At 45.5% G+C, this 25,775-nt stretch overlaps 1 protein-coding gene across 1 annotated transcript in view; it reads left to right on the plus strand.

The window, feature by feature from the left end:
* LOC113407339 (hemicentin-1-like) overlaps nucleotides 1-25,775 on the plus strand; it is a 344,382-nt gene that overhangs the window by 41,841 nt on the left and 276,766 nt on the right. The window contains exons 2-3 of the mRNA XM_026655742.1: nucleotides 8,076-8,146; nucleotides 25,576-25,734. Of these exons, the coding sequence (XP_026511527.1) occupies nucleotides 8,076-8,146; nucleotides 25,576-25,734 (230 nt within the window). The remainder of the gene's footprint in view (nucleotides 1-8,075; nucleotides 8,147-25,575; nucleotides 25,735-25,775) is intronic.

Below are 25,775 nucleotides of genomic sequence, written 5' to 3' on the forward strand. Positions count from 1 at the left end.
CTGGAGGTACTCACCAATCTTCTGCCGAAGGTTCCTTGTCAGAGCTGCTTTCTTACTTCCCCCACTGTAGGAAACTTTCCCACACCAATTGGTAATCACTTGTGCAGGGACCAAAGCAGCACACAGGCAAGCAGCATAGGGACCCGGTCTGAAGCTGCATGCATGGAGGAGATTCACCTTTGCATTCTTGCTTACCCTCAGGAGTGAGATATCTGCTTCAATGACTCCCACTTGTGGAAAATGGTGGCAGAATTTACAATATTGTCCCTAGTGATCCCTTTAAAAAAAAAAAACCTAGACCCTTTGCCCCATCTTGAATGCGCCCACCCCCCGGGCCAAACTAATCATGTTTAGGGCGTTCACCGAGCTGTGTGCTTGCCAAGGGACAGTGAGAAAGAGGTATACTTTGCTATTATGATTCAGCGCTGTGAGTGCACTAATAATTATGCCTCTGTTTCTTGTGCTTCTGCAGATGTGCCCTTAAGGGGAACCCCCTACATGCCAGCGGAGCGCCTCCTCCAGATAAGGAGATGACCCAGGAGGAGCAAGGAGGACATGTTTCGGAGATTTCCAATCTTCTGACACCACAGATCAAGAACACAGAGCAGGGAGAGAGATAATTAATGAATAATTAAAAATAGATAGGCAGGAGACGAAGCAGGGCCAGGAACGAATTTTCGAGGGCCAGAACCGGATGATAAAAATGATAGAGGGCCACACAGAGATGTTGAAGTCCCTAATAGTGCTTCAAGCAGAACACATGCATGCTTCTTCCCCGCAGCCCATACAGAACTGCTTACCATGCCCTCCTCAAATCCCACCCACACATTTTCTGAACAACAAAACAGCAGATGAAAGTTAATGTTGATAAATGCAAAGTAATGCACAGTGAAAAGCATAATCCCAACTATACATATAAAATGATGGGGTCTAAATTAGCTGTTACCACTCAAGAAAGATCTTGGAGTCATTGTGGATAGTTCTCTGAAAACATCCACTCAATGTGCAGTGGCAGTCAAAAAAGCGAACAGAATGCTGGCAATAATTAAGAAAGGGATAGATAATAGGACAGAAAATATCATGTTGCCTCTATATCAGGGATTGGCAACCTTTGGCACATGGCCTGTCAGGGAAATCTACTGGTGGGTCGGGACGCTTTGTTTAACTGCAGCGTTCACAGGTTTGGCCAATCGCAGGGGAGATATGCTTGAGGTCTATAAAATCATGACTGGTGTAGCAAAAGTAGATAAGGAAGTGTTTACTACTTTTCATAACACAAGTACTAGGGGTCACCAAATGAAATTAATAGGCAGCAGGTTTAAAACAAACAAAAGGAAATATTTCTTCACACAACACACACTCAACCTGTGGAACTCCTTGCCAGAGAATGTTGTGAAGGCCAAGACCATAACAGGGTTCAAAAAAGAACTAGATAAATTCATGGAGGATAGGTTCATCAATGGCTATTAGCCAGGATGGGCAGGAATGGTGTCCCTTGCCAGAAGCTGGGAATGGGCGACAGGGGATGGATCACTTGATGATTACCTGTTCTCTTCATTCCCTCTGGGGCACCTGGCATTGGCCACTGTTGGAAGACAGGATACTGGGCTAGATGGACCTTTGATCTGACCCAGTAGGGCCGTTCTTATGTTCTTGCATCTTCCTGGCCCATTGCAGTATCCCGTTCACTTTACCCCTTCGGACAGGTTCCCCAGTGATAGCTAGACTTACACACAGCTATCAAAACTTCCCTCAGGAGAGCGCTCCTCTCACTGTTTTGTCCCTTTCAAGAAGGCATTTTCTGTTTGTTGCTTATTCCTGTTTAAAAAAAAAAACTCTCTGAAACAAAAATCAATCTTTGTCTCCTACACACAGTACTTGCTGCTGTGGCAATTGGCACATTTGCAGACTACAAATCACGTTCAGGAAGCAATCATCAAAATGGTTATTCCAGATGGCAAGTAAATAAAACATGGCAGAATGCATTACATAAAGACACATTACTAGTGCTCATTGTCAAAATGGTGCTTCAAAGCCTCCCTGATTCAACTAGCCCCCTGTTGTGCCCCTCTAATAATCCTGGTATCCGACTGCTCAAAATCAGCTGCTGGGCGATCTGCATCCATGCTCAACCCCTAGGGAAACTTTCCCCCTTTGCATAATAATTGTGAAGCTGTGTACAGCAGGCCACTATGACCATGGGAATATTTTCCTCATTGAGGTCTAACTTTCCATAAAGGCAACGCCAGTGAGCCTTTAATTTGCCAAATACACATTCAATGGTCATTCTGCACCTGCTCAGCTATTGTTGAAGTGCTCCTTGCTGCTGTCTAGGTTTCCCATGTAAGGCTTCATAGGAGTAAGAAGTACACTGGGTCTCCCAGGATCACTATGGACATTTCAGCATCCTGCATTAGTATCTTCTGATCTGGAAAGAAAGCCCCTGCTTTCAGCTTTCTGTACATGCCAGCATTCATGAAGATGCATGTGGCATGCACCTTCTCTGACCACCCCGCATTAATATCAATGAAATGACCCCAGTGATCCACAAGCACCTGCAATATCACGGAGAAGTACCCCTTTCTTATTGATGTACTCTGTCAGATGATGGTCTGGGGCCAAAATTGGGATATGAATGCCATCTATTGCCAGTGCTGCAAAGCCAGCCACTATTTCATGCACATTTTCAAGAGTCACAATCCTTTATAGCAGGGTGCAATTAATGGCCCTGCACACTTGCATGAATGCAACCCCCACGGTGGACTTTCTGACTCCAAACCAATTCGTGACTGACTTGTAGCAGTCTGGAGTTGCTAGCTTCCACACAGCAATTGCCACACATTTCTCCACCGAGAGGGCAGCTCTCATTTTAGTGTGCTTGTGCCGCAGGGCTGGGGTGAGCTCCACACACAGTTCCAGGAAGGTAGCTTTGGGCCTCCGAAAGTTCTGCAGTCACTGCTCATCATCCCAGACATGCCTAACGATTCAATCCCACCACTCAGTGCTTGTTTCCCAAGCCCAAAAATGATGGTTCACTGTGTGCAGCTGCTCTGTGAATGCCAAAAGTAATCTGGAATTTTCTTTCCATGGCACACAGCAGGGCCGGCACCATGGATTCCTGTTCAGATTCGAAGCTTATGTAATACTGCATGATCAGCTGTGTTGTGTTCATAGCTAGAGAGCAGTGCAGGATCCATGGTTACTGGGGCGCACAGTATACGGGGGCTGTTGAAAAATGGCGTGAAATGTATTCGGAAGCCCATGGAATGATGAGACAGAAAATACTGCAACGTGGGACGTTGAGCCTGCACCCATGATGCACTGCAATCCACTCTGCTTCCCCACAACTCCTAGCTGCAGAAGGTGGCGAGTTGCACAGTGGGATAGCTACCCACAGTGCACTGCTCTCTCTATTGATGCTAGAGCGCCAACTATGGATGCACTCCACCAACACAAGGAACATTGTGTGAATATGCATAAGCGATGTAATAGCGGTTTATGATCATTGGCGTAACTTGCGTCGACTTAACTTTGTAGTGTAGACATAGCCTCAGTTGTGGAGTGCGGGAGGAGGTGGGGGGGGGAGAAAAGCATCAGAGTAATAAAGAATGGAGGAAACCTCCATAATGAACGAAATCCCAGCTTTGTCAATGTAGGTGCCTAAAGTTAGTCCCTTGAATCTATATTTAAGCATCTGAATGTAAGGATTCACATTAGAAAATTTTCAGGTAGCTGCCCTTCACCTCAGAAGCAACTTAACAACCAGAAAACGAAATCAAATATGTCTTTTCCTGTACTCCAATGATCTTTTTGTAGGTTTCATGACATTTTAACATATAGCGTGCTATGAATTAAACCTAAAGCGGCAGCTTTTCAGGTGAAGGCATGCAACTTGTATGGAAATTGTGTGTGTGTGTTTACTGTGATTTCATGCACTACTGTGGCAGTTGAGCATGCAGATAAACTGGTAATTAGACGTATTAGTTGGTCACTTATGTGTGTGCAATTACTACAACTCTATAGAAATTAAGCACATAAATACAACATTTGTGCATACACATTTCTGAAAATCAGGCACTAAAAGGTATTTTGATTACTAATTTATCATTTGTATTCTCATAGTGCCTAGGAGCCCCAGTCATGGACCAGAACCCCTCGGTGCTAGGTGCTGTATACACTCAGGACAAAAAAATCCATGCCCCAAAAAGCTTACAGTCTAAGTGTAAGACAAGCAGATGGATAGAAAAAGATGGGGGAGTACAAGGAAACACTGGGACAAGATTGTCTAAATAGAAAAGATACTGAGTGAGGAAGGAATAGAACACTCAAGCTGAGTGAACAGTTTGATGGGGGAAAATGTTATGTTCCACTTTTGGGGGGGGGGTGGAGGTGGTGGATTTACTTGTGGGGGATCAGCTGAATGGAAAGAAAAGGGGGATAAGGGGAACAGGGCAGGGGTGGAAAGGGTTGAAGCAAACAGTCAATCAGTGCAGGGCATTGAAAGTCCGAGAACATTATATAGTTGTACGTGACCAGAGATCCCTGCTTTGGCTACTTCTGTCCCTGTGTGCTGCAGTGTCTGGCTGGGTGCTTGCTGCAGTTTTTCCCCAAGTGCACACTGTGATATCTTGCGTAATTTAATTCCATAAAGTATTTTGTATAGTGTTTATGAAAGCTGATATACAAGGTAAAGTTGTAGTGTGTTGTATGGTGACTGTTACCAAGAATGTTCCTTAAATTCCTTCAAGCACTGTGTCAGGCTACTAAGGCTATGTCAACACTATGTGCCTTTTAGCGACACAGCTGTGCTTCTACAGCTGTGTCGCTAAAAGGCGCACCGTGTAGCTGCTTTTTGTTGGCAGCATAGAGCTCTCCTGCCGACAAAAAAAACTTCCACCCCCAACAAGTGGCAGTAGCTTTGTCGGCAGGAGAGCTCTCCCACTGACAAAGCGCTGTTCACACCGGCGCTTTTCGTTGATAAAACTTTTGTCGTTCGGGGAGTGGCTACCGGAGCCCCAGACCCTTTAAATCGTCCCCGGAGCCCTGGGGAGGCGGTGGCAGGGCTCCGGCGGCTATTTTATGGGCTGGGGCGGTAGAAGCTGCCACGGCCTAGGACCCTTTAAATAGCCGCCGGAGCCCCACCGCCACTACCCCAGGGCTCCAGGGACGATTTAAAGGGCCCGGAGTGGTAGTTGTGGCAGGCGCCCCAGGCCCTTTAAATCGCCGCCCGAGCCCCGCCGCCTCTTCCCCAGGGCTCTGGCAGCAGGGCTCTGGCGGCAATCTAAAGGGCCCGGGGCTACAGCCGCTGCTGGGAGCCCCAGGCCCTTTAAATTGCTGCCAGGGGAAGCCGATCTGCTCCAGGACGGTGCACCGGCTCTTGCCGGTATGCCGTACCAGGGCATGCCGGCTTACTTTCACCTCTGAATAACACAGCAATTTCATTGACTCTGACACCGGCAGTATACATGTGCTGAATTTCTAAGAGTGATTAAAATTAATTGCTACTGTATATTGACAACTTCACCATCTTGAGGTAAAATCCAAATTAATTATTCTGTGAAGATGCTTGAATCCCATTTTTTTTCTCTCTCAAGCTTGTTATGGAATTTCAGTCTCCAATTGCCAGTATGCAATAATGGGAAATGACTTTATGGAGGAAAATTATGAATTTAGCCACCTCGTCAGTGTTCGTATGTCCAGCAGGTATGAGACGCAAGGCATTGGAGTGTAACTGTTCCACTTATCTGAAAAAAAAACCCAACAATAAAATCAAGATGAAAACTAATTGTACAGATATTTGTCTTTTTTTGGTGTTCACTTTCAAAGACAGGGTTCCACCCTGTTTAAAACGGGGCAAGATCTTCACTTGGTTTAAATTGGCTATGCTGATTTAAATCAGCTGAGGATCTGGCTCCATGTCTCCAATAGTGGGTTTCTAGATCTCTCTTTGATAAGCAGAGAAAATATTTTCAAAAGCACTTACTGCTCTGGGATTTAAAAATCTAGTTCCTAGAGTGGATGAAGAAATAAATGATACACACACATACATACATAAAACCACCAGCTCATTTATTTCTTCATCGACTCTAGGAACTAGATTTATATATATATATATATATATATATATACACACACACACAGCCTATATTAAGAACAATAGTTGTCAGTGGATAGACCTCAACCTAAGCAGTTTGGAGACAACTTCTTGCAGGCATATGCTTTTAAAGAAGCCTGAAAGGAAGAAGAAGAAATGAATTGCTGAGTGAATGTGAAGCAGGATTAGGATGGGAAAGGGGAAATGGGGAAACAAAATTATTCAAAGAACACAGTGTTCTTAAAATGGACAGATTTTTTAAATGAAATTATAACATGTTAAATAGTTTAACAAACAGCATTTATGGATAAATGGTTCAAATCAAAGCCATAATAAAAGCCTTAAGGCATCTATAAATTCATAACACTAGGAAATATTTTCTATGATCTCTCTGGTGACCTTTGTAAATCAAGTGAAAACTACACAGCGCCAGGCATTCATAAACACAGCCCCAAAATAAACCCTTGTGTGTGATCATGCTAGACTGCAGCCATGGTTGCTGCTGAAAGTGCTATCAAGTGAAGCTTTGTCTGGATGGTTGGAAAGGAAAAAATATCAAGATTACATGGATATTAAATACTCATTTAAGGCTTGTCCACACATGAAAGGTAATCTGGAATAAGGTAGGGTGTGGATTTAAAGTGGATTAACTATTCCTGATTAACTTCATGCATGGATGCTTTTATTCCAGATTAAGAGCATCCATTTATGGAGTTAATTGGGAATCAGAAATAGCTATTTTATATCCCCATTTAGAAAAGCTCTAATTTATAGTGAGTATGGGAAATAAATGTGGACACTTGGGGAAACATTTTGTTATAAGCACACTGGATGATGATTTGGAAGACATCAGGAGGGAATGGATGGCTTGGGGTGTGTATGTGTTAATGTGATATTTAAACTTCCACCTCTATGTTGCCATTATGAATAGAGCCCTGTGATTACTGAAAGTTATTTCCTGGTGGTTTGATGGCCAGTTGAATTGAATTTGATGATCTCAGGTTGGTTGTCAGTAGACACATGCCTACACCACAAAACCCAGAATTGGAATTGATTTATAGTTTGTGCTTTTGCTGGCAGCCTTGATCTGAGAGACCAGGGAGTGAACAGGCATGGAGGCTGAACTATGTTCTCCCTTCTAGAGGGGAGATGCCCTTCAGGCCTGGCCTGGGTCTTGAGGCACATTTGTGTAACATTGGTGGGAGAAGCTTGCTGATCTGGTCTGTGGCTAAAGGACTTCAGTTTCTCACACTCAGACATACAATTACATCTGGAACAAACTCGTATTAATTTCTGGTGCAACCACTATTTTTTTCCCCTTCCCAATCACCAGGAGTAATACAAATATGGGGCAAAAGAAAACAGCAGTGCATGCATGTGAGAGACACAGACACATACAGCCAGACCAGTGTATATGTATGTGTTTAAGACACATGGAACTAAGAATAATATTTGTACAAAATTATCAGAGTTGTTTTTAATTATTCAAGACTGGTAGACTTAAAATCAGACCCACCTTCTCTGTAAGTCAGCAGCCCTCTGTTGCATTAACCCCTCAACTCTCCTTTAACATGGTCATTTAAATGGCTATCCTTTTCCAAGTGCTAATATGCGAAGGGTTTTGTGTCAAAAATTAGTAATTGAAAGCTGCAGTATTTTGCTTTACATGGAGCTGGCTGGCTGCAGAAAGGGGAGCATGCTTCACTGTCAAAAGGTGTGGTGTAGTGCATATGTTCCCCTGGCATGCTGGGGATGGGAGAGATGATGCCCAATACAGGCCAGTGCCTTGAAATAGTATTCTGCTCTTTTATCATTAAATACAATGTTATTGCTTTTCTTTATTTAAAAAAAAAAAAACCTTTTAAAAATACCAGATTGTACGACTGAAATTATTGACTCTCAGGGCAATTGTAATTTAATAGCTTTTGGGATTTTACTGCAATCTCATTACACAATTTTCATTTTTTTCTTTTCATCCCAGAAATTGGCCCAGTGACAATTACCACAGATTCCAAGAAATTTCAATATGAACTCCGGGAACTTTATGTTCAGGTGAGTAACTTACCTGTTCTGTATATGGTACTTGCTATGGTCCTTATTTCCTTAGCCTTCTTTCTCACTTGTTTCTACTAGAGGCCCTAGTCAGGCCCTATTATGCTAGCTGCCCTGCATGCATAGTTGACACCCATGTGACTTGTTCTACAACAGGGTGACTAAATTTACTGATTTTGTTCAACAATACAAAATACTAGAACAAGTTGGAAAATTCTGAGAATTATTTTGTATTTTGTATTTTTTACTGATTCTGTCAGCTGGGTGAAAAACTGCAAATAATTTGTTGAAATTTTTCAATTTCTTCTTTGAGTGCTTCCTCATATCGATTCCAATTAGCTGTGCGCGCGCCGCGTGCACGATCGTTGGAAGATTTTTACACTAGCAACACTCGATGGGTCGGCTGAGGCGCCCCCTGGTGTGGCGCCCTTATGGCACCGGATATATGCCCCTGCCGACCCAGCACCCCCTCAGTTCCTTCTTACCGCCCGTGACGGTCGTTGGAACTGTGGAGCTGATCCCCACCTCCCTAGCTCTTTACTCGTTGTACTGTAGATAGTTGTTTAGTGTAGTTTTAACAGGTATAGGGTAGTTAATAGTAAGTGTTGTAGATAGTGTAGATAGTACTTGGAGGAACCGGGGTTTATCCCCTTCCCTCCTCCCCGGTACCAGAGCCCATGCCTAGGTCTCCGGGTTTCAAGCCTTGCTCGGTCTGTCTCAAGCCAATGCCTACGGGAGACCCCCACACTCCTGCTTGAAGTGCCTGGGGGAATCCCATCAACCAGATAAGTGCTGCATTTGTAAGGCTTTCAAGCCTCGGACAAAAAAGGAACGGGACTTTCATTTAAAACAGCTCCTAATGGAAGCGGCACTTAGCAGACCAGGCGCCGTCGGTCCGAAGCGTGCCTCCGGCACCGGAACAACCCGGCACCAGCAAAGACTCTCGCCACTGGACATCTCCGGCACCGGTACAGACGCGACATCGCTCGCTGTCTCCGCGGCCCAAGAAGCAGCACAAACCACCTGCTGCTCCTGTGCAGTTGCAGGCGCCGCCTGTGCCCCCATTGGAGCAACAGCCCGTGCCGGACCGCCCCATAAAGGCTCCAACTCCGGCACCGTCGATTCCGGTGCCACAAGTGCCATTGAGTCCGGTGCACACAAGCTCCCCGGTGCACATCGTGGTTGAGCTCGGCCTGCCGTCCACTCCGGAGACCTTCTCCACCGCTCACGACCTGATCGCGCTGACTGAGCCTGGACCGTCTCACCCTCCGGCACCGCCGGTGCGGACTGTTCCATCCATAGGGAAGCCCACCTTCATGCGACCTCCATCGCAGAGCGAGACAGCTCGGCACCGATCTCGGTCCCAGTCCAGGTTCCGGTCCCGATCCCGCCGATGGTCCCAGTCTCGGTATCGCTCTCAGTCCTGGCACCAATCCCCATCTCAGCGCTGGTCATACTTGCGGCGCCGCTCCGCTTCATGAAGGTCTCCCTCCCGGTATGATCGGTACCGATCCAGCTCCCGGCACCGTTCCTGGCACCGATCGTCTTGCAGCCGATCCCGGCACCGCCCGGACCGTAGGTCCTCGTCGAGATCTAGAACGGCCTCCCGGCACCGTTATGACTATCGGTCCCGATCGCGATACCACTCGAGACCCTGACACCGGTCTCCAGCTCCCAGGCACGGAGCGACAGAGCAGGATGGTGCAACGCAGCATGTGCGTTCGGCACCGCCTTGGCCTTCACGACCAAATTCAATGTTGTCCCAAGCGGGGAGTGGCTACCACGTCCAGGGCCAAGACGCGGATGGTGCTAGCCAGGGGCAAGATGAAGGACGGGATCCTGACCAGGGACCCCCACAATGGTCCTTCTGGACTCCTTGGGCATACCACCAAGCCCAAGGTGTCCCCTCAGGCGCTTCTCGCTCTGCCCATTCGGAGCCTCGGATGCCTGAGGCCACTGTGAGCCGCCCTCCCCCTCGGAGGCGACTGCCCTGCCATCAGATCAGGCCCATGCCCCTAGCATGGTGGACCTAGGGCAACCGGACCCTCCTCAACCAGACCTTCCCCAGGATCCGCTAGTCCCGGGGGTGTCCTCCTCATCCTTGCCTGACGAGGCCATGGCAGGCATGTCCTCCTCTGGCCCACTGCCTATAGATCTTTGTGCACACCAGGAATTGCTACGTAGGGTGACACAGAACATGAAACTCCAGGTGGAGGAGGTGATGAAAGTTGAGGATCCGGTGGTGGACATTTTATCGGCCGATGCTCCCTCACGTGTAGCCTTACCTTTCATTTGGACCATCCAGGCTAATGCCAATACGATCTGGCAGTCCCCAGCATCTATTCCTCCCATGGCCAAAGGGGTGGAGAGGAAATACATGGTGCCCTCTAAGGACTATGAATATTTGTATGTTCACCCCCAACCTTGTTCCCTCATTGTACAGTCTCTGAACGAGAGGGAGAGACATGGCCAGCAAGCGCCTGCCCCTAAGTCCAAGGACACTAGGTGCCTGGATTTATTCGGGCGCAAGATTTATTCAATGAGTGGACTACAGCTCAGGGTAGCTAACCAGCAGGCCCTCCTGAGCCATTATAATTATAACACCTGGAACTCGATGGGGAAGTTCAAGGAGTTGGTTCCCCAGGAGTCCAGGGAGGAGTTTGGGGCCTTGCTAGAAGAGGGCAAGAAAGTGGCGAGGACATCCCTGCAGGCGTCTTTGGACGCGGTGGACTCGGCGGCTAGGACTCTAGCCTCGGGCATGGCTATGCGCCGCATTTCATGGCTACAAGTGTCCGGTCTTCCACCGGAGCTGCAGCAGACTATTCAAGACCTGCCCTTTGATGGCCAGGGGCTAGTCTCAGACAAAACTGATCCCAGACTTTAGAGTCTGAAGGACAACCGGGCCATCATGCGCATGCATACCCCAGTGACGCAACGTAGGCCCTTCCAGCCCCAACCGCAGCGCACCTACCCTAACCCTCAACCGCGGCAAGACTTCGCTAGAAGGCATGGTCGTGGTAATAGGAGGAGACATTCTGGTCCTCAATCAGGCAAGAATCAGGGCCCCCCAAAACCATCGGTGGGGCCCAAGCAAAACTTTTGAAGGTGCGCCCGAGGACGGAGCACCAGTCTCCTTGCAGGATCCTTTCCCGCCTTTCTTCAACTGCCTCTCCTATTTCCTCCCTGCGTGGTCCTGCATAACGTCAGATCGCTGGGTCCTACGCATGGTGGAAACTGGATACCATCTTCAGTTTGTTTCACCCCTCCCTTCCACCCCTCCCTCCCCGTCCCTCTTCAGGGACCACTCTCACGAGCAACTCCTCTTACAGGAGGTACAGGCGCTCCTGTCTATCGGAGCGGTGGAAGAGATCCCAAAGGATTTGAGGGGCAGGGGTTTTTACTCCCATTACTTTCTAATCCGCAAGGCAAAGGGGGGACTACGGCCCATCCTGGACCTGCGCGGACTCAACAAATTCATGGTAAAGTTGAAGTTCCGCATGGTTTCCCTGGGGACCATTATCCCTTCCCTGGATCCTGGAGACTGGTACGCCGCCCTCGACATGAAGGACGCGTACTTCCACATAGCAATTTACCCGCTGCACAGGCGATTCCTTCGCTTTGTGGTCAACCAGCAGCATTTCCTATTTACCGTCCTTCCCTTCGGCCTGTCCACAGCACCAAGGGTCTTCACAAAGTGTATGGCTGTCGTAGCGGCCTCGCTCCGCCATCATCGGATCCAAGTGTTCCCGTACCTCGACGACTGGCTCATTCGGGGTCGTTCCGAGCTACAGGTGCGGTCTCATGTTTGGTTCATCTTGAGCTTGTTCAGGCAACTGGGCCTGCTGCTCAACATCGAAAAGTCCACTTTGGAGCCAACCCAAAGAATAGACTTCATTGGGGCGATCCTGGACTCGAATCTCGCCAGGGCGTGCCTACCACAGGCCCACTTCCAGTCCATGATGACCATTATTCATGGCCTCCAAAACTTCCCGACGTCGACAGCACGCACGTCCCTTGTTCTTCTGGGCCACATGGCCTCGTGCACCTTCGTGACCAGACATGCCAGACTACGCCTCCGTCCACTTCAGACCTGGCTCTTGTCAGGGTACCATCCAGGCCGAGACAGTTTGGACACAGTACTCACGGTACCGACGGAGGTCTTATCCTCTCTGGGTTGGTGGCTAAACCCCAGCTTTGTTTGCGGGGGGATGCCATTCCATGCCCCACAGCCCTCTCTAGTCCTGACCATGACGCGTCATCTCTGGGCTCGGGCGCTCACCTTGCGGACCTTCGCACACGAGGTCTTTGGTCCGCACAAGAAATAACCCTGCACATCAAAGTAAGGGAACTGAGAGCAGTACGCCTGGCGTGTCAGGTATTCTGCGAACACTTTCAGGGCCGTTGTGTCACAATCTTCACAGACAACACAACAGCCATGTTTTACATCAACAAGCAAGGTGGAGCGCAGTCGTCCCTCTCCTGTCAGGAAGCCATACACCTCTGGGAATTTTGCATAGCCCATTCAATCGACCTGGTGGCGTCGTTTCGCCCAGGAGTCCAGAACACCTTGGCAGATTGCCTCAGCAGGTCCTTCCTGGCTCACAAATGGTCGATACGTCCGGACGTTATCCATTCTGTTTTCCGGAAGTGGGGATTTCCCAACATAAACCTTTTCGCCTCTCGTGAGAATCGGAAGTGCCAGGTGTTCTGCTCTCTCCAGGGTCGCTCCCCGGGCTCCCTGTCGGACGCCTTCCTGATACCGTGGAAAGACCACCTGCTCTATGCCTTTCCTCCATTTCCGTTGGTCCACAAGGTCCTTCTCAAATTACGCAGAGACAAGGCCCGCTTAATCTTGATCGCTCCGGCGTGGTCCAGACAGCATTGGTACACCACACTCCTCGATCTGTCGGTGACCAAACCAATTCCTCTACCATTGTGGCCAGATCTGATCACTCAGGAACACGGCAGGTTATGTCATCCGGACCTGCAGTCCCTCCATCTCACAGCATGGATGCTGCATGGCTAACTCAATCTGAGCTGCGTTGCTCCAGTTCAGTGCAGCAAGTACTCTTGGGTAGCAGAAAGCCCTCCACTAGGTCCACATACCTGGCCAAATGGAAGCGCTTCTCCTGCTGGTGTGCCTTGAGCAATACTGTCCCTCTGGAGGTGCCAGTATCTACCATTCTAGAGTATCTCTGGTCCCTGAAACAGCAAGGCCTAGCTGTCTCATCCATCAGAGTACACATAGCAGCGATTTCAGCCTTCCACCCTGGCGAAAACGGGTGCTCGGTTTTCTCCAATCCCATGGTCAGCAGGTTCCTCAAGGGTTTGGAACATCTGTACCTGCAAATTCGTCATCCGGCCCCTACGTGGGACCTCAATCTGGTCCTATCTAGACTCATGGGTGGCTCCTTCGAGCCGATGGCCACCTGCTCGCTTCTGTACCTTTCCTGGAAAACAGCTTTCCTCATCGCTATCACATTGGCTAGACGAGTGTCAGAACTTCGGGCCCTCACATCGGACCCACCGTATATGGTGTTCCATAAGGACAAGGTACAGCTGCAACCACACCCTGCCTTCCTCCCTAAGGTGGTGTCTGCCTTCCATGTCAACCAAGACATCTTCCTCCCGGTCTTCTTTCCGAAGCCGCACGCTTTGCGATGAGAGCAATAGCTACATTCCCTAGATGTTCGTAGGGCTCTTGCCTTTTACATCGAACGAACAAAACCTTTTAGGAAGACGTCCCAGCTGTTCGTAGCGATGGCAGACCGGATGAAGGGCCGCCCGGTCTCCTCACAGCGAATCTCGTCTTGGATTACATCATGCATCCGTGCGTGCTATGACTTGGCTGGTGTCCCAACTACCCGCCTCACTGCCCATTCTACTCGGGCTCAAGCTTCGTCCTCCGCCTTTCTGGCTCATGTGCCCATACAGGAGATCTGTAGGGCAGCGACTTGGTCATCAGTACATACCTTCGCTTCCCACTATGCCATAGTGCAGCAGTCCAGGGATGATGCGGCATTCGGTTCAGCGGTCCTTCACTCTGCGACATCTCACTCCGACCCCACTGCCTAGGTAAGGCTTGTGAGTCTCCTAATTGGAATCGATATGAGCAAGCACTCGAAGAAGAAAAGACGGTTACTCACCTTTGTAACTGTTGTTCTTCGAGATGTGTTGCTCATATCCATGCCAAACCCGCCCTCCTTCCCCACTGTCAGAGTAGCCGGCAAGAAGGAACTGAGGGGGCGCTGGGTCGGCAGGGGCATATGTCCGGTGCCATAAGGGCGCCACTCCAGGGGGCGCCTCAGCCGACCCACCGAGGGTTGCTAGGGTAAAAATCTTCCGACGATCGTGCACACGGCGCGCGCATACCTAATTGGAATGGATATGAGCAACACATCTTGAAGAACAACAGTTACAAAGGTGAGTAACCGTCTTTTTTCTTTGTGTGGGAAAAATTTGTCTGCAATTTTGAAACATTTCAACCAGCTCTACAAAATATCTAATTTAGTTAATATACATATAAGAAAGGTTGTGTGACATCATCCACCAGGTTACCACCTGACACAGGCTGATTAAAGGTAAATTTTCCATCAGATTGACGCAGTTCTTGAAGCACTCTCTATCGTCATGCAAATCTCCTGGGTTGTGTTAGTAGCAGTGCTCATCAGTCAGATGGCTCAGAGTGGGAATCGCCTTAGGGTCTGATTCGGATCTCACACTGATGTAAATCATCAAGAGTAACTCCTTTGCAGTCACTGGAATTCCATTGGTTTAAAGGTGCTGTAAATGAGATCAGAATTGGGCCCCTAGGTGAAGGATTTGGGTGGAGCTGCAGTTAGGGCAGGGGTGGCCAACCTATGGCTCTGGAGCCGCATGTGGTCTTCATAGGTTAATATGTGGTTCCTTGCATAGACACTGACTCTGGGGCTGGAGCTACAGATGCCAACTTTCCAGTGTGCCGGGGAGTGCTCAGTGCTCAACCCCCTGCTCTGCCCCAGGCCCTGCCCCCACTCCACCCCTGCCCCCGAGCCTGCTATGCCCTCACTCTTCCCCCCCTCCCCACCAGAGCCTCCTGTGCACTGCATAACAGCTGATTGTGGCGGGCGGGAGGCGTGGGGAGGGAGCGGGAAGCACTGATTGGTGGGGCGGCTGGGAGGCGCTGCAGATTGGAGTGGGGGGGAGCTGATGCGGGGCTACTGACATATTAATGTGGCTCTTTGGCAGTGTAAATTGGTAAATTCTGGCTCCTTCTCAGGCTCAGCTTGACCGTCCCTGAGTTAGGGCATGTCTTCACTGGCAATGTTAAAGTGCTGCCGTGGCAGTGCTTTAACGTGGCTTGTATATTTGCGGCACTCCCAGTGCTATAAAAAACCCACCTCCACGAGGAGAATAGCTACCAGTGCTGGGAGGTGCTCTGTCTGCACTGGCACTTTACAGCGCTGAAACTTGCTGCGCTCAGGTGGGTGTTTTTTCACATCCCTGAGCGAGAAAGTTGCTGTGCTGTAAAGTGCCAGTGTAGACAAGCTCTTAGTCAAAGAAGATCTGGTCTATTTCCTCTTTAAAACAATGGAAAAATTCCCATGCCAGATTGGGGCAGCGTTTGCTTGATTCAATCCTTCCCTCCTTAGAGTACTGCCTGAGTGACAGCTTGTCCACATTTACAGCGCTGCAGCAGCACAGCTGCATGGCTGTAGCGCTTAGTGAAGATGCTACCTATACTGATGGGAGAGCGTCTTCCGGTGGCCTAGATACTCCACCTCCCCGAAAAGCGGTAGGACTTCTGCCATCAACACAGTGCTGCTACATTGGAGGTTAGGTCAGTATAACTACACTGCTCTGGGGTGTGGATTTTCCACACTTGAGCGATGTTGTTATACCGACATAAGTTCCTAGTGTAGACCAAACCTTAGTAGTGCGGGACCAGGGTAGGTCTACACTGCAAAATTAAGTCATTGACGTACAGCCACCACAGTAATTGAATTGGTTTTATATGTCCACTCTATGCTCCTTGTGTTGACGGTGAGTGTCCTCACCGGAAGCACTTACACCGATTTAACTGCCAGTGTGGGGCATTATGGGACGATTTCTGAAAGGCAGCAACGGTCGATAAGCAACACAGTGTCGACACTGTGTCGACCTAACAACATTAACTTGAGCGCTATGCCTCTCATGGAGGTGGAGTTGTTATTAGGTCAGTGTAGTGGGCAAATTACGTCGGAGGGAGCTACATGTTAGGGTAGATGCTCACAGAGTTAGGCTGACATAAGCTGCCTTACGTTCACCTAACTCTGTAGTGGAGACCAGATCTAGATCTTCTGTGGCTTAAAAGCAGATCTGGCTTAGAAAACTGGCATTAGGAATCCTTGTAAATGGGTGATGCTCTTTTGTGTAACACAATGAATACAATTTAAAATGTAGCAGAAAATTCTAAACTAGAAATTCAGAGAAAACAATAATATATTTTGAATAATAAAACCCAACCACCCTGTTTTGACATTTGTCTTAAATTAGCTAGTTTAAAAATGTCTGCCACCCTCAGTTTGTTTTTCATAACTGGCATAGAGAAAAATAACTTGAAAAACTGCTGTTTTCTAGATGAAAAGAAGCCAAAAGCTAATGTTTGCAAATAATTTGCAGATTAGATGAAGCTTGTAATAAATGTTTAGCACAAAGTCTTAGTTCCAAACAACTTGTTTAAAAATTACTATAAACTTCTATTTAAGTTATGATTTAATTTTTTTAAATTCTAGCCAATGGCATATTGTTTTAATAACTTCATATTCAAACTGTGGGCATTTAAATAAGTTAATATCAGTACAGAAAATGCATCCATTTGAATGAACTATAGTATTTGAAAGACCAGAAATTTAAATTTTAAAAAGTAATTGGAACTATGTAATATTTTGATTAAAACTCCTGGGTTTTTCCCAGAACAATGAAGCATTTTCCAACCATTTGCCATGTGTGTGTTTCCAAATACAGCATTTAAGAGACACAGGAAATTGAATTGAAAGAAAGCACTGGGAAAAAAAAACAGTTTGAGAAGCAGATCATCTTTACATTGCAACAAGAGAGATTAATGCAGCAGGAAAGGACATGGAGCAGTTATTCTTATTAATCAAAATGGACTGAATTCATGCCAAATATTAAATATTTTAAGGAAGAGCTTTGTAACTATCAGAACAATTAGACAGTGTAATGAGCTGCCAAGGGAGATTATGAAATTTGTCTTCATTGGAGATCATCAAGGCTAAACTTGACATCCATCTAATTGGGTCATTTGTGGATAACAAAATCAATCTGTCCACAAAACAAAAGCACAGACTAAACGAATTGCTAGAGGGGGCGCTTCCAATACAAGCCTAATCCTTCAGCCCTTACTGTTATTATTTAGTCCCACTGATTTCAGTGGGCCTTATCTTGAGAGTAAGGGTGAGAGGACTATTGTCTATATATTACCATCATCTTTTTTATTTTTAATGCAATGCACCCATTGACTTAAATGAGAATTTTGTGCACTGATTGATGGCAGGATATGAAAAAAAAACCACTTTACTCTCTTTTCCCCTAATTATACAGTGACCCTATTCTTTCTTCATGTATGCAGCGTGTTTCTCAAATCTACAGGAAATTTAAAAGGGGGAACTGTATTTTGTGGCATTCTCATTGAAGTTCTGCTAAATCAGTGATCTGTTCAAAAGAATATTCCAAAAGATGAAATTCTCCAGATAGATTCTTTTCCAGTTGTATGGAAGGGAACGTGCATCCTAAAAGGATGAGCTGAATAGGGTGACCAGATGTCCCAATTTTATAGGGACAGTCCTGATTTTTGGGTCTTTCTTATATAGGCTCCTATTACCCCCCACCCCCATCCCAATTTTTCACACTTGCTGTCTGGTCACCCTAGAGCTGAGTATGTAAAAAAGGGTATAATTTGCTTAAATCAACAAACCTTAGGGGAAAAGCCCCTGACTTTGCATATTTCGGAAAGGAAATTTCCCAGCTTCTCTTACCCACTTTCTTAAAAGGTGGGTTCTTGCTATTATAGCAGTTGGAGCCGAAACCGGGGATGAAATCCTGGTCCCACTGAAGTCAATGACAAAACTTCCAATGATTTCAGTAGGCCCAGGATTTCATCCCTGAACGCAAATCACAAATCTCCCAGCACAACCCCCTCAGACACAAATCAATACAACCATCCACACAAAAACACAACCAGCATACACAATAACCCCAAGCACAAATAGCCCCTCAAAGTAGCACACACCCCTCATTCACCACCCGCACAGATCTACACAACTTTCCCAGCACAACACAACCCACACACAAATCAGCGCAATCACTCATATAACACAGTTACCACACACAATAACCTCAGACATCACTCTGAAGCCTACAATGTCTGTTGAGTCAGTGTGAAGCAATGGAAATAGCTAAAAAGCACGAGCTCTTTTTGTTTAGACTATCACCAGGTTCAATCATCACTGGGATTCATAGAAGATTAGGTTTGGAAGAGACCTCAAGAGGTCATCTAGTCGAACCCCCTACTCAAGGGAGGAACAACCCCAACTCAAAGCAGGACCAACCCCATGTTTGTTACTATCCAGTTTTTAAGATCTCAACCATTTTTGGCTTTTTTATACAGGATTTTCTGAATTATAGCAGTGTGACAGCACAGGCGTTCAGCTGCTAATAGTTATAGAAGGAGCCCCTGATTGTGCTTAATTTAATAGAGCCCAATAGAAAAATTATCACTGTTTTAATGAGAAGAGTCTTTTCTAATGATGTTTCCAGTCAGATTTTGCACACTAAGGGCCAAATTCAGCCATAGTATAAGTGGATGCAACGCTATTTGAAGTCAGTTGAGTTAAACCAAGGCTAAATTTAGGCCTCAGAAATGTGGCTAGTTCAGATAAATTCAGATATTTAGTTGGAGCTCCTGGGTGCTTATCCAAATTAGACTGAACCTAACACTAGTTTTCCAGGGAATTTCAGGACGTAACTATAAGCATTTTTAATTGCAATTTGGAAAAAAAAATTCTAAAGGAATTTTTCATTAGGAAAAGTTTGATATGTAAAGCTGCTCTCCTCCATCATTTTTTTTTTGGTAATGTGATCTACCTTTTGAAAAGGCAGCCCTTTGTGTTTTCTGTTTCCTGCTGTACTGGGAACGCTGTGTATAGTGATTAACAAAGTAGTTTTACTATTTATATGGAAAATAAACATTAGCATAATAGAACACTTCGCTGGTGTGTAACAATACTCTGAGAGATTTTAAGTGTGACTAGTGAGAGGTTTTCCTTAATGGAAGAGAACTGTAGGAAGTAACCATTGTCTAGCCTTTGTCTCCACATGTAACACACAAAGCAGAGGAGTCATTTGTTGAAGAGGACACTTAATAACAACAGTTAAAATTAATTGGGATATACTGAGCTATCCTCTAGGATACAAAAACATTGCCAGGATGAGTTTCTGACACATTAAAATCAAAAAGGGTTTTTTGAGACTTATTTTTCCCAGTGTTTTGGCTGTCTGCTTTATGGCTTGCTTTTCCCATAAAAGTCAGAAGGGACATTTTGGAGGGCTTTATAATTAGAATTACATTTAAAGAACAGATACACTCTTTACATTAGAAGATGATAAAGTATTCCTACTTTGGGAGCATATATGTAAACAGTTCTTTGAGATTACAACCTTTATAGTTACTAAGGCTATGTCTACACTACGGACCTTACAGCGGCACAGCTGTACAGCTACAGCTGTGCTGCTATAATGTCTACCGTGTAGCCACTCTTTGCTGGCAAGAGAGAGCTCTCCTGCTGGCATAATTAAACCACCCCCAATGAGCAGCAATAGCTATGTCGGCAGGAGAGCCTCTCCTGCCGACATAGTGCAGTCCACACCAGCACTTTTGCTGCTGAAACTTATGTCAGTCAGGGGTGTGTTTTTTTTCAACCCCCTGACAGACCAAAGTTTTACTGACAAAAGTAGCAGTGTAGACAAAGCCTAACAGATTAACATTCCATTGCTTACCATTCAAAGATCCAACCTCGCTGAGATCTGGAAGATTATTAGAAGCATCATATTTTGTCTGTCTGTCTATATATATGACATAAGAATGGCCATGCTGGGTCAGATTAAAGGTCCATCTAGCCCAGTATCCTGTCTTCCAACAGTGGCCAATGCCAGGTGCCCCAGAAGGAATGAACAGAACAGGTAATCATCAAGTGATCCATTCCCTGTCGCTCATTACCAGCCTCTGGCAAACAGAGGCTATGAACACCATCACTGCCCATCCTGGCTAATAGCCATTGATGGACCTATCCTCCATGAATTTATCAAGTTCTTTTTTGAACCCTGTTATAGTCTTGGCCTTCACAACATTCTCTGGCAAAGAGTTCCACAGGTTGACTGTGCATTGTGTGAAGAAATATTTCCTTTTGTTTGTTTTAAACCTGCTGCCTATTAATTTCATTTGGTGACCCCTAGTTCTTGTTTTATTAGAAGGAATAAATAGCACTTCCTTATTTACTTTTGTGATGTTTCACTCCATATATTTATGGAAATATGCTTATGAGTGTAAATATAATGTAACTGGAATATGCTTTATGCAAAAGGTCTCTTGTAAGGTATCATTACAAAGCTTATAATCTACTGAGTGTGTTCATCCTATTTGTATGAATGTATCATTCTTGTATCTGAAGCTAGAAATATGAAGTACTACTCTGAAGTCCTATTATAACTATGCAACGTGTGGGCCATTAATGGTGGCTTGGAATCTTGATGGCTCCCATTAACTAGGAAAATTGGTTGTGAATGGCTGTATTTACTTGCAAACCTTCCTGGGTACATTCGGGCCAGCCCTGAAAGAATGGAGAATGAGGTCTTACAGTGACATGTGATCATGTCACCTGATACTGGAATCCATCTTAAACCTGGTGCTTTTCCATTTAGAAGGAAGGGTGGGGACCCAGAGAGACAAAAGATTCCCGCCTCATGCCAAAGCTATAAAAGGGGGTGGAACAGAACAAAGGGGGCTGCAGTCATAAGAAACCCCCTACTTACCACCTGAGCTGGAACTAACAAGAACTGTACCGGGGAAAGGATTGGGCCCAGACTAAGAAGGAGTCTAGTCTGTGAAAGAAGCTTATTTGGAACATCTCTGAGGGCGAGATTTACCTGTATTCAGTTTCTTAATGTATTAGGCTAGACTTGCGTATTTTTGCTTTATTTTACTTGGTGACTTACTTTGTTCTGTCTGTTATTACTTGGAACCACTTAAATGCTAATTTTTATTCTTAATAAAATCACTTTTGTTTATTATTGAACCCAGAGTAAGTGATTAATACCTGGGGGAGCAAACAGCTGTGCATATCTCTCTGTCAGTGTTACAGAGGGCAGACAATTTATGAGTTTACCCTGTATAAGCTTTATACAGAGTAAAATGGATTTATTTGTGGTTTGGATCCCATTGGGAGCTGGGTGTCTGGGTGCTGGAGATAGGTAACCTGCTGAGTGGTTTTCAGTTAAAGCCTGCAGCTTTGGGGGCGTGTTTCAGACCTGGGTCTGTGTTGCAGCAGGCTGGCATGACTGGCTCAACAAGGCAGGATTCTGGAGTCCCAAGCTGACAGGGAAAATGGGCTGTAGCAGTGCACGGACTCACCCGGCGGCGCCTCCTGCTGGTCGTCTGTGGGAATTAGCTCATCCCAGCTCCGGAGCGCCCTTTGCAGGCCGGTGATCCGCCTTACCGCTGCTGGCCCCCGTGTCTCTCCCAGGACCCGGTGCCCCTTCACTGGGTTTCTGCCGCCTTTGCAGAACCCCTCAGTCTCAGGGTCTCCCCCTCCCAGGGGAACCCCCACCCACTATCCCCACTTCGCCTCAGTCTTGGCTACTGCCAGTCATCACTTAGCCCCTGTTCACTGGGGCAGACTTCAGTGTATCAGCCACTCATCACAGGCAAAGGGGTTTGGACCTGCTGCCTCTGCCTACCCGTAGGCTGCCCCTTTGCAACCCCAGTACCCAGCTGGCCATACCCTAGGCCTGCAGCCTGTGGGGTTTCCAGGCCGGAGCTCCCCAGCTCCTCTTGCCTTCCCCCAGCCCTGCTCCACCTTAGGTACCCCGGTATGCTCCCTAGCAGCAAAGCCCTTCTCTCTCTAAAGGTAGGGAGAGAGACTGACTGGGCTCCTGGCTCACTGCCTCTTATAGGGGCCAGCTGGGCCTGATTGGGGCTTGGCCACAGCTGAGCCTACCTTCCCTAATCAGCCCAGGCTTCTTGCCCCAGCCAGAGCCCTCTCCTGGGCTGTTTTAAGCCCTGAAGGGCAGGAGCGGGTAACCACCCTGCTACACAGGCTCAGAGGTAATTTCAGCACATCAGATGACAGTACCAAGGAGGTCTCTGTGACCGAACCCATCACAACTTTCTCCACATCAGTCATGATTTTATAGACCTCAATCATATTCCCCCTTAGGCCTGGTCTACACTTACCCCCCAATTCGAACTAAGGTACGCAACTTCAGCTACGTGAATAATGTAGCTGAAGTCGAAGTACCTTAGTTCGAACTTACCTCGGTCCACACGCGGCAGGCAGGCTCCCCCGTCGACTTCCTGGTTCGACTTATCGCGTCCAGACAAGACGCGATAAGTCGAACCCAGAACTTCGATTCCCAGCCGCCGAACTAGCGGCTGGGTGTAGACATACCCCAAGTCATCTCTTTTCCAAGCTGAAAAGTCCCAGTCTTATTAATCTCTCCTTCATTGTGATATTGGACTGCCTCCAAAGTATAGAAAAAACAATAACATTATATTTTTCTTTTTTCTCAACCTGGAGAGGTAGTTTAATCACAGAGATTTGTTTGTGTGTGTTGGGGTGTGTGTGTGTGTATGTGTGTGAGGAATTTACTATGGGAAAGCTAAGTAGAAGAAATAAGGGTTGGTCTACACTGAAAATTTACATCGGCATAGCTACATCTCCCTGCGGTGTGAAAAATCCAACCCCCTGAGTCACATAGTTAGGCAGACCTAACCCCTGGTGTAGACAGTACTTGGTCAATTGAAGAATTTTTCCATTGACCTAGCTACCACCTCTTGTGGAAGTGGAATAACTATGCTGACAGGAGAACCCCTCCCACTGTAACGTTTCAAGTGCAGACAAGCCCTAAGTTTTGCATTTACTTCCAAAAGTGGTGAGGTTTCTTGTCATTCTCATCTCTTGCAGGGATGTGATGCATAGTTCAGATGCTTTGAAAGTTCTGTCTTCTACAGGCAAACGTTATATTTATGCAAGAAATATGAACTTTTGTTTAAGCGTTATTTTTCCATAAATTTTAAATTAAGCAGAGAAATTAAATTAGATAATGTTAAACTTAGCAATACTTAACAATATTTTGATTAAACACCCCTCCTCCCCACCCCAAAAAACCTCAACAACTTCCAACTAGTATAAATTCTGAAGCCGCCCGCTTAGGAACACAGGTTACTATAAACACATCCCCTGTAACCCATGGCCTAAGCTCCATATACTGGTTCTCCCCCAGCAGGGTGGATTTGATTAATCATGATTTACATCACTAGTCAGGAAGACTCGATTTAATCATAGTTTTCTACATAAAAGTGCATTCTTGTTGGTTGTTATAACCTTAATACATATTCTTCACAACTCAGAGATAGATGTAGGTTTCATTTTTAGAAGGTAAACACTATACATTTTTAAAAAGTGATATATTTTGAAAACTTATCAGATTAGTTTTACAGCTATATCAGAAAATGAATGATTGTTTCGTTATTTCATTTACCAAAGGTAATTGAAGCAGATATTTATGAAGTCATTGGGAGGTGAACTATCTCCAATTTAACAGGTTAATCATTAATATTGGGAAGATTTTCTTGCCATGCTGTATTAGGAGGAGAACATCACCAGAAAGACATTTAAATTGTTTTATTTAACTAAAACAACAATGTTATGTATTCTGGATTTTTTTCTTCAACAGCAAACATAGAATATGTTAACAAAAAAGCATATGTCCCTTGCTTGTCATATTTATCTCCAAACTTCTTCTCCTTGTCCAGATCTATTCCGTCCCCAAAAAATCTTCTATTCATTGAACTTTTTGAAATTTTGCACTTTTAGAGAGAGGTAAGGGATTGACTCTGTGTACACAAATTTGCAGAGGAACAATAGAGTTGAGGTCTGTTATTTCTCACCTCTATATATTTATTTATTTATTTTAAAACATGTTTGCTGTTAACAAGCACATTACCTCTGGAGACACAAATCCACATTTGAGAACTGCAAAATTAAGCATCTCTGATGGTATCTTCTAGACTTAGCACTGAGTCCCATTGGGTAGATAGAAAGATTAACCTAAATAATCTATACAGAAGCCTGTGGAACCCCATAAGATTGGGTCCCTAATCCATGAACTATTGGAACTCATTTACAAAACTTTTCTTAAACATTACATGAATATATTGTCTCATACTATAGAATTAGAATTTATAATCCCTATTCTATGATGAGATATCTTTGTGCTATAATGTATCTTAATAAAAACTATCTTTAGCTAGGTTTTTTCCTCAAAAAGCATTTTATCAAAAAAATCCAATTTAAATAAAAAAAATCTGATTTTTTATATATTTTTTTAAAAAAAAAATCATTGATTTTTATCCACTCTGCTCCCCAGTGCAGAGTCCAGTTTAAGGTCTCGCTGTTCTGATATTCAAAGTCTTCCATAGGATTGTCCTGGCTACCTGAGAGATCACTTCTCCCTTTATGTCTATGACCTCCCAATAGGGCTATGTGCCACTGGAACAATTACATTGTCACCAGTGAGGGAGGCTTGTAACTGCAAGAGACAGAGATTTCACGTGCGCATACACATAAAAACAAACTATAAACTAATTGAGCTATTTCTCCTACTCTCCGTTATCTAGGTGTAAATCTAACCAATGTAGCTAAACCAGATTTTTGCCTGGGTAACTGAGAACAGAACATGGCCCATTGTGTACAATGGCAGGTAGATTCTGGGTATGGGTATGGTGTGGGTAGGTGGGTAGGAAGGAATAGATCAGTCAGTGTGTTATGCATTCCTCATTGTTACTAGCATCCCTGCTCAGACACGCTCTTACAGAGGTAGACATTGTTTGATTGTAGTTTGATTGTTAGTATCTTTATTGCATTTTTTTTACAACTTGACCATCAATGGGAAATTTTAAAACTTGGCTTGCCCTTTTTTTTTTTTTTTTTTAATAAAATAAGTATTTTTCAGAAACCATGCAATGCTGTGAATAAAAAAAAGGATAAAATGCTAGAAGCTGGAAAAAAAATCTGCCTTGATCTTTCTGAAAAAGAAACCAATTATTATACCTAACATCCATTTTCCTTTCTTGTGATTGTTTTTTCTTTCTTTCTTTCTCTAATTGTGAATAGGGTGGTGGTGACTGTCCAGAGATGAGCATTGGTGCAATCAAAATTGCTCTAGAAATTTCTCTTCCTGGTTCTTTCATCTATGTATTTACTGATGCACGATCCAAAGATTATAGGCTGACACATGAAGTACTGCAGCTCATTCAGCAGAAGCAGTCACAGGTAAGGAGAAGATTCATATTCTACCATTCCTGTTTATTTAC

Source organism: Terrapene carolina, unplaced genomic scaffold (genome assembly GCF_002925995.2).
Source record: "Terrapene carolina triunguis isolate 2854851 unplaced genomic scaffold, T_m_triunguis-2.0 Scaffold211, whole genome shotgun sequence".
Lineage (NCBI taxonomy): Eukaryota > Metazoa > Chordata > Testudines > Emydidae > Terrapene > Terrapene triunguis.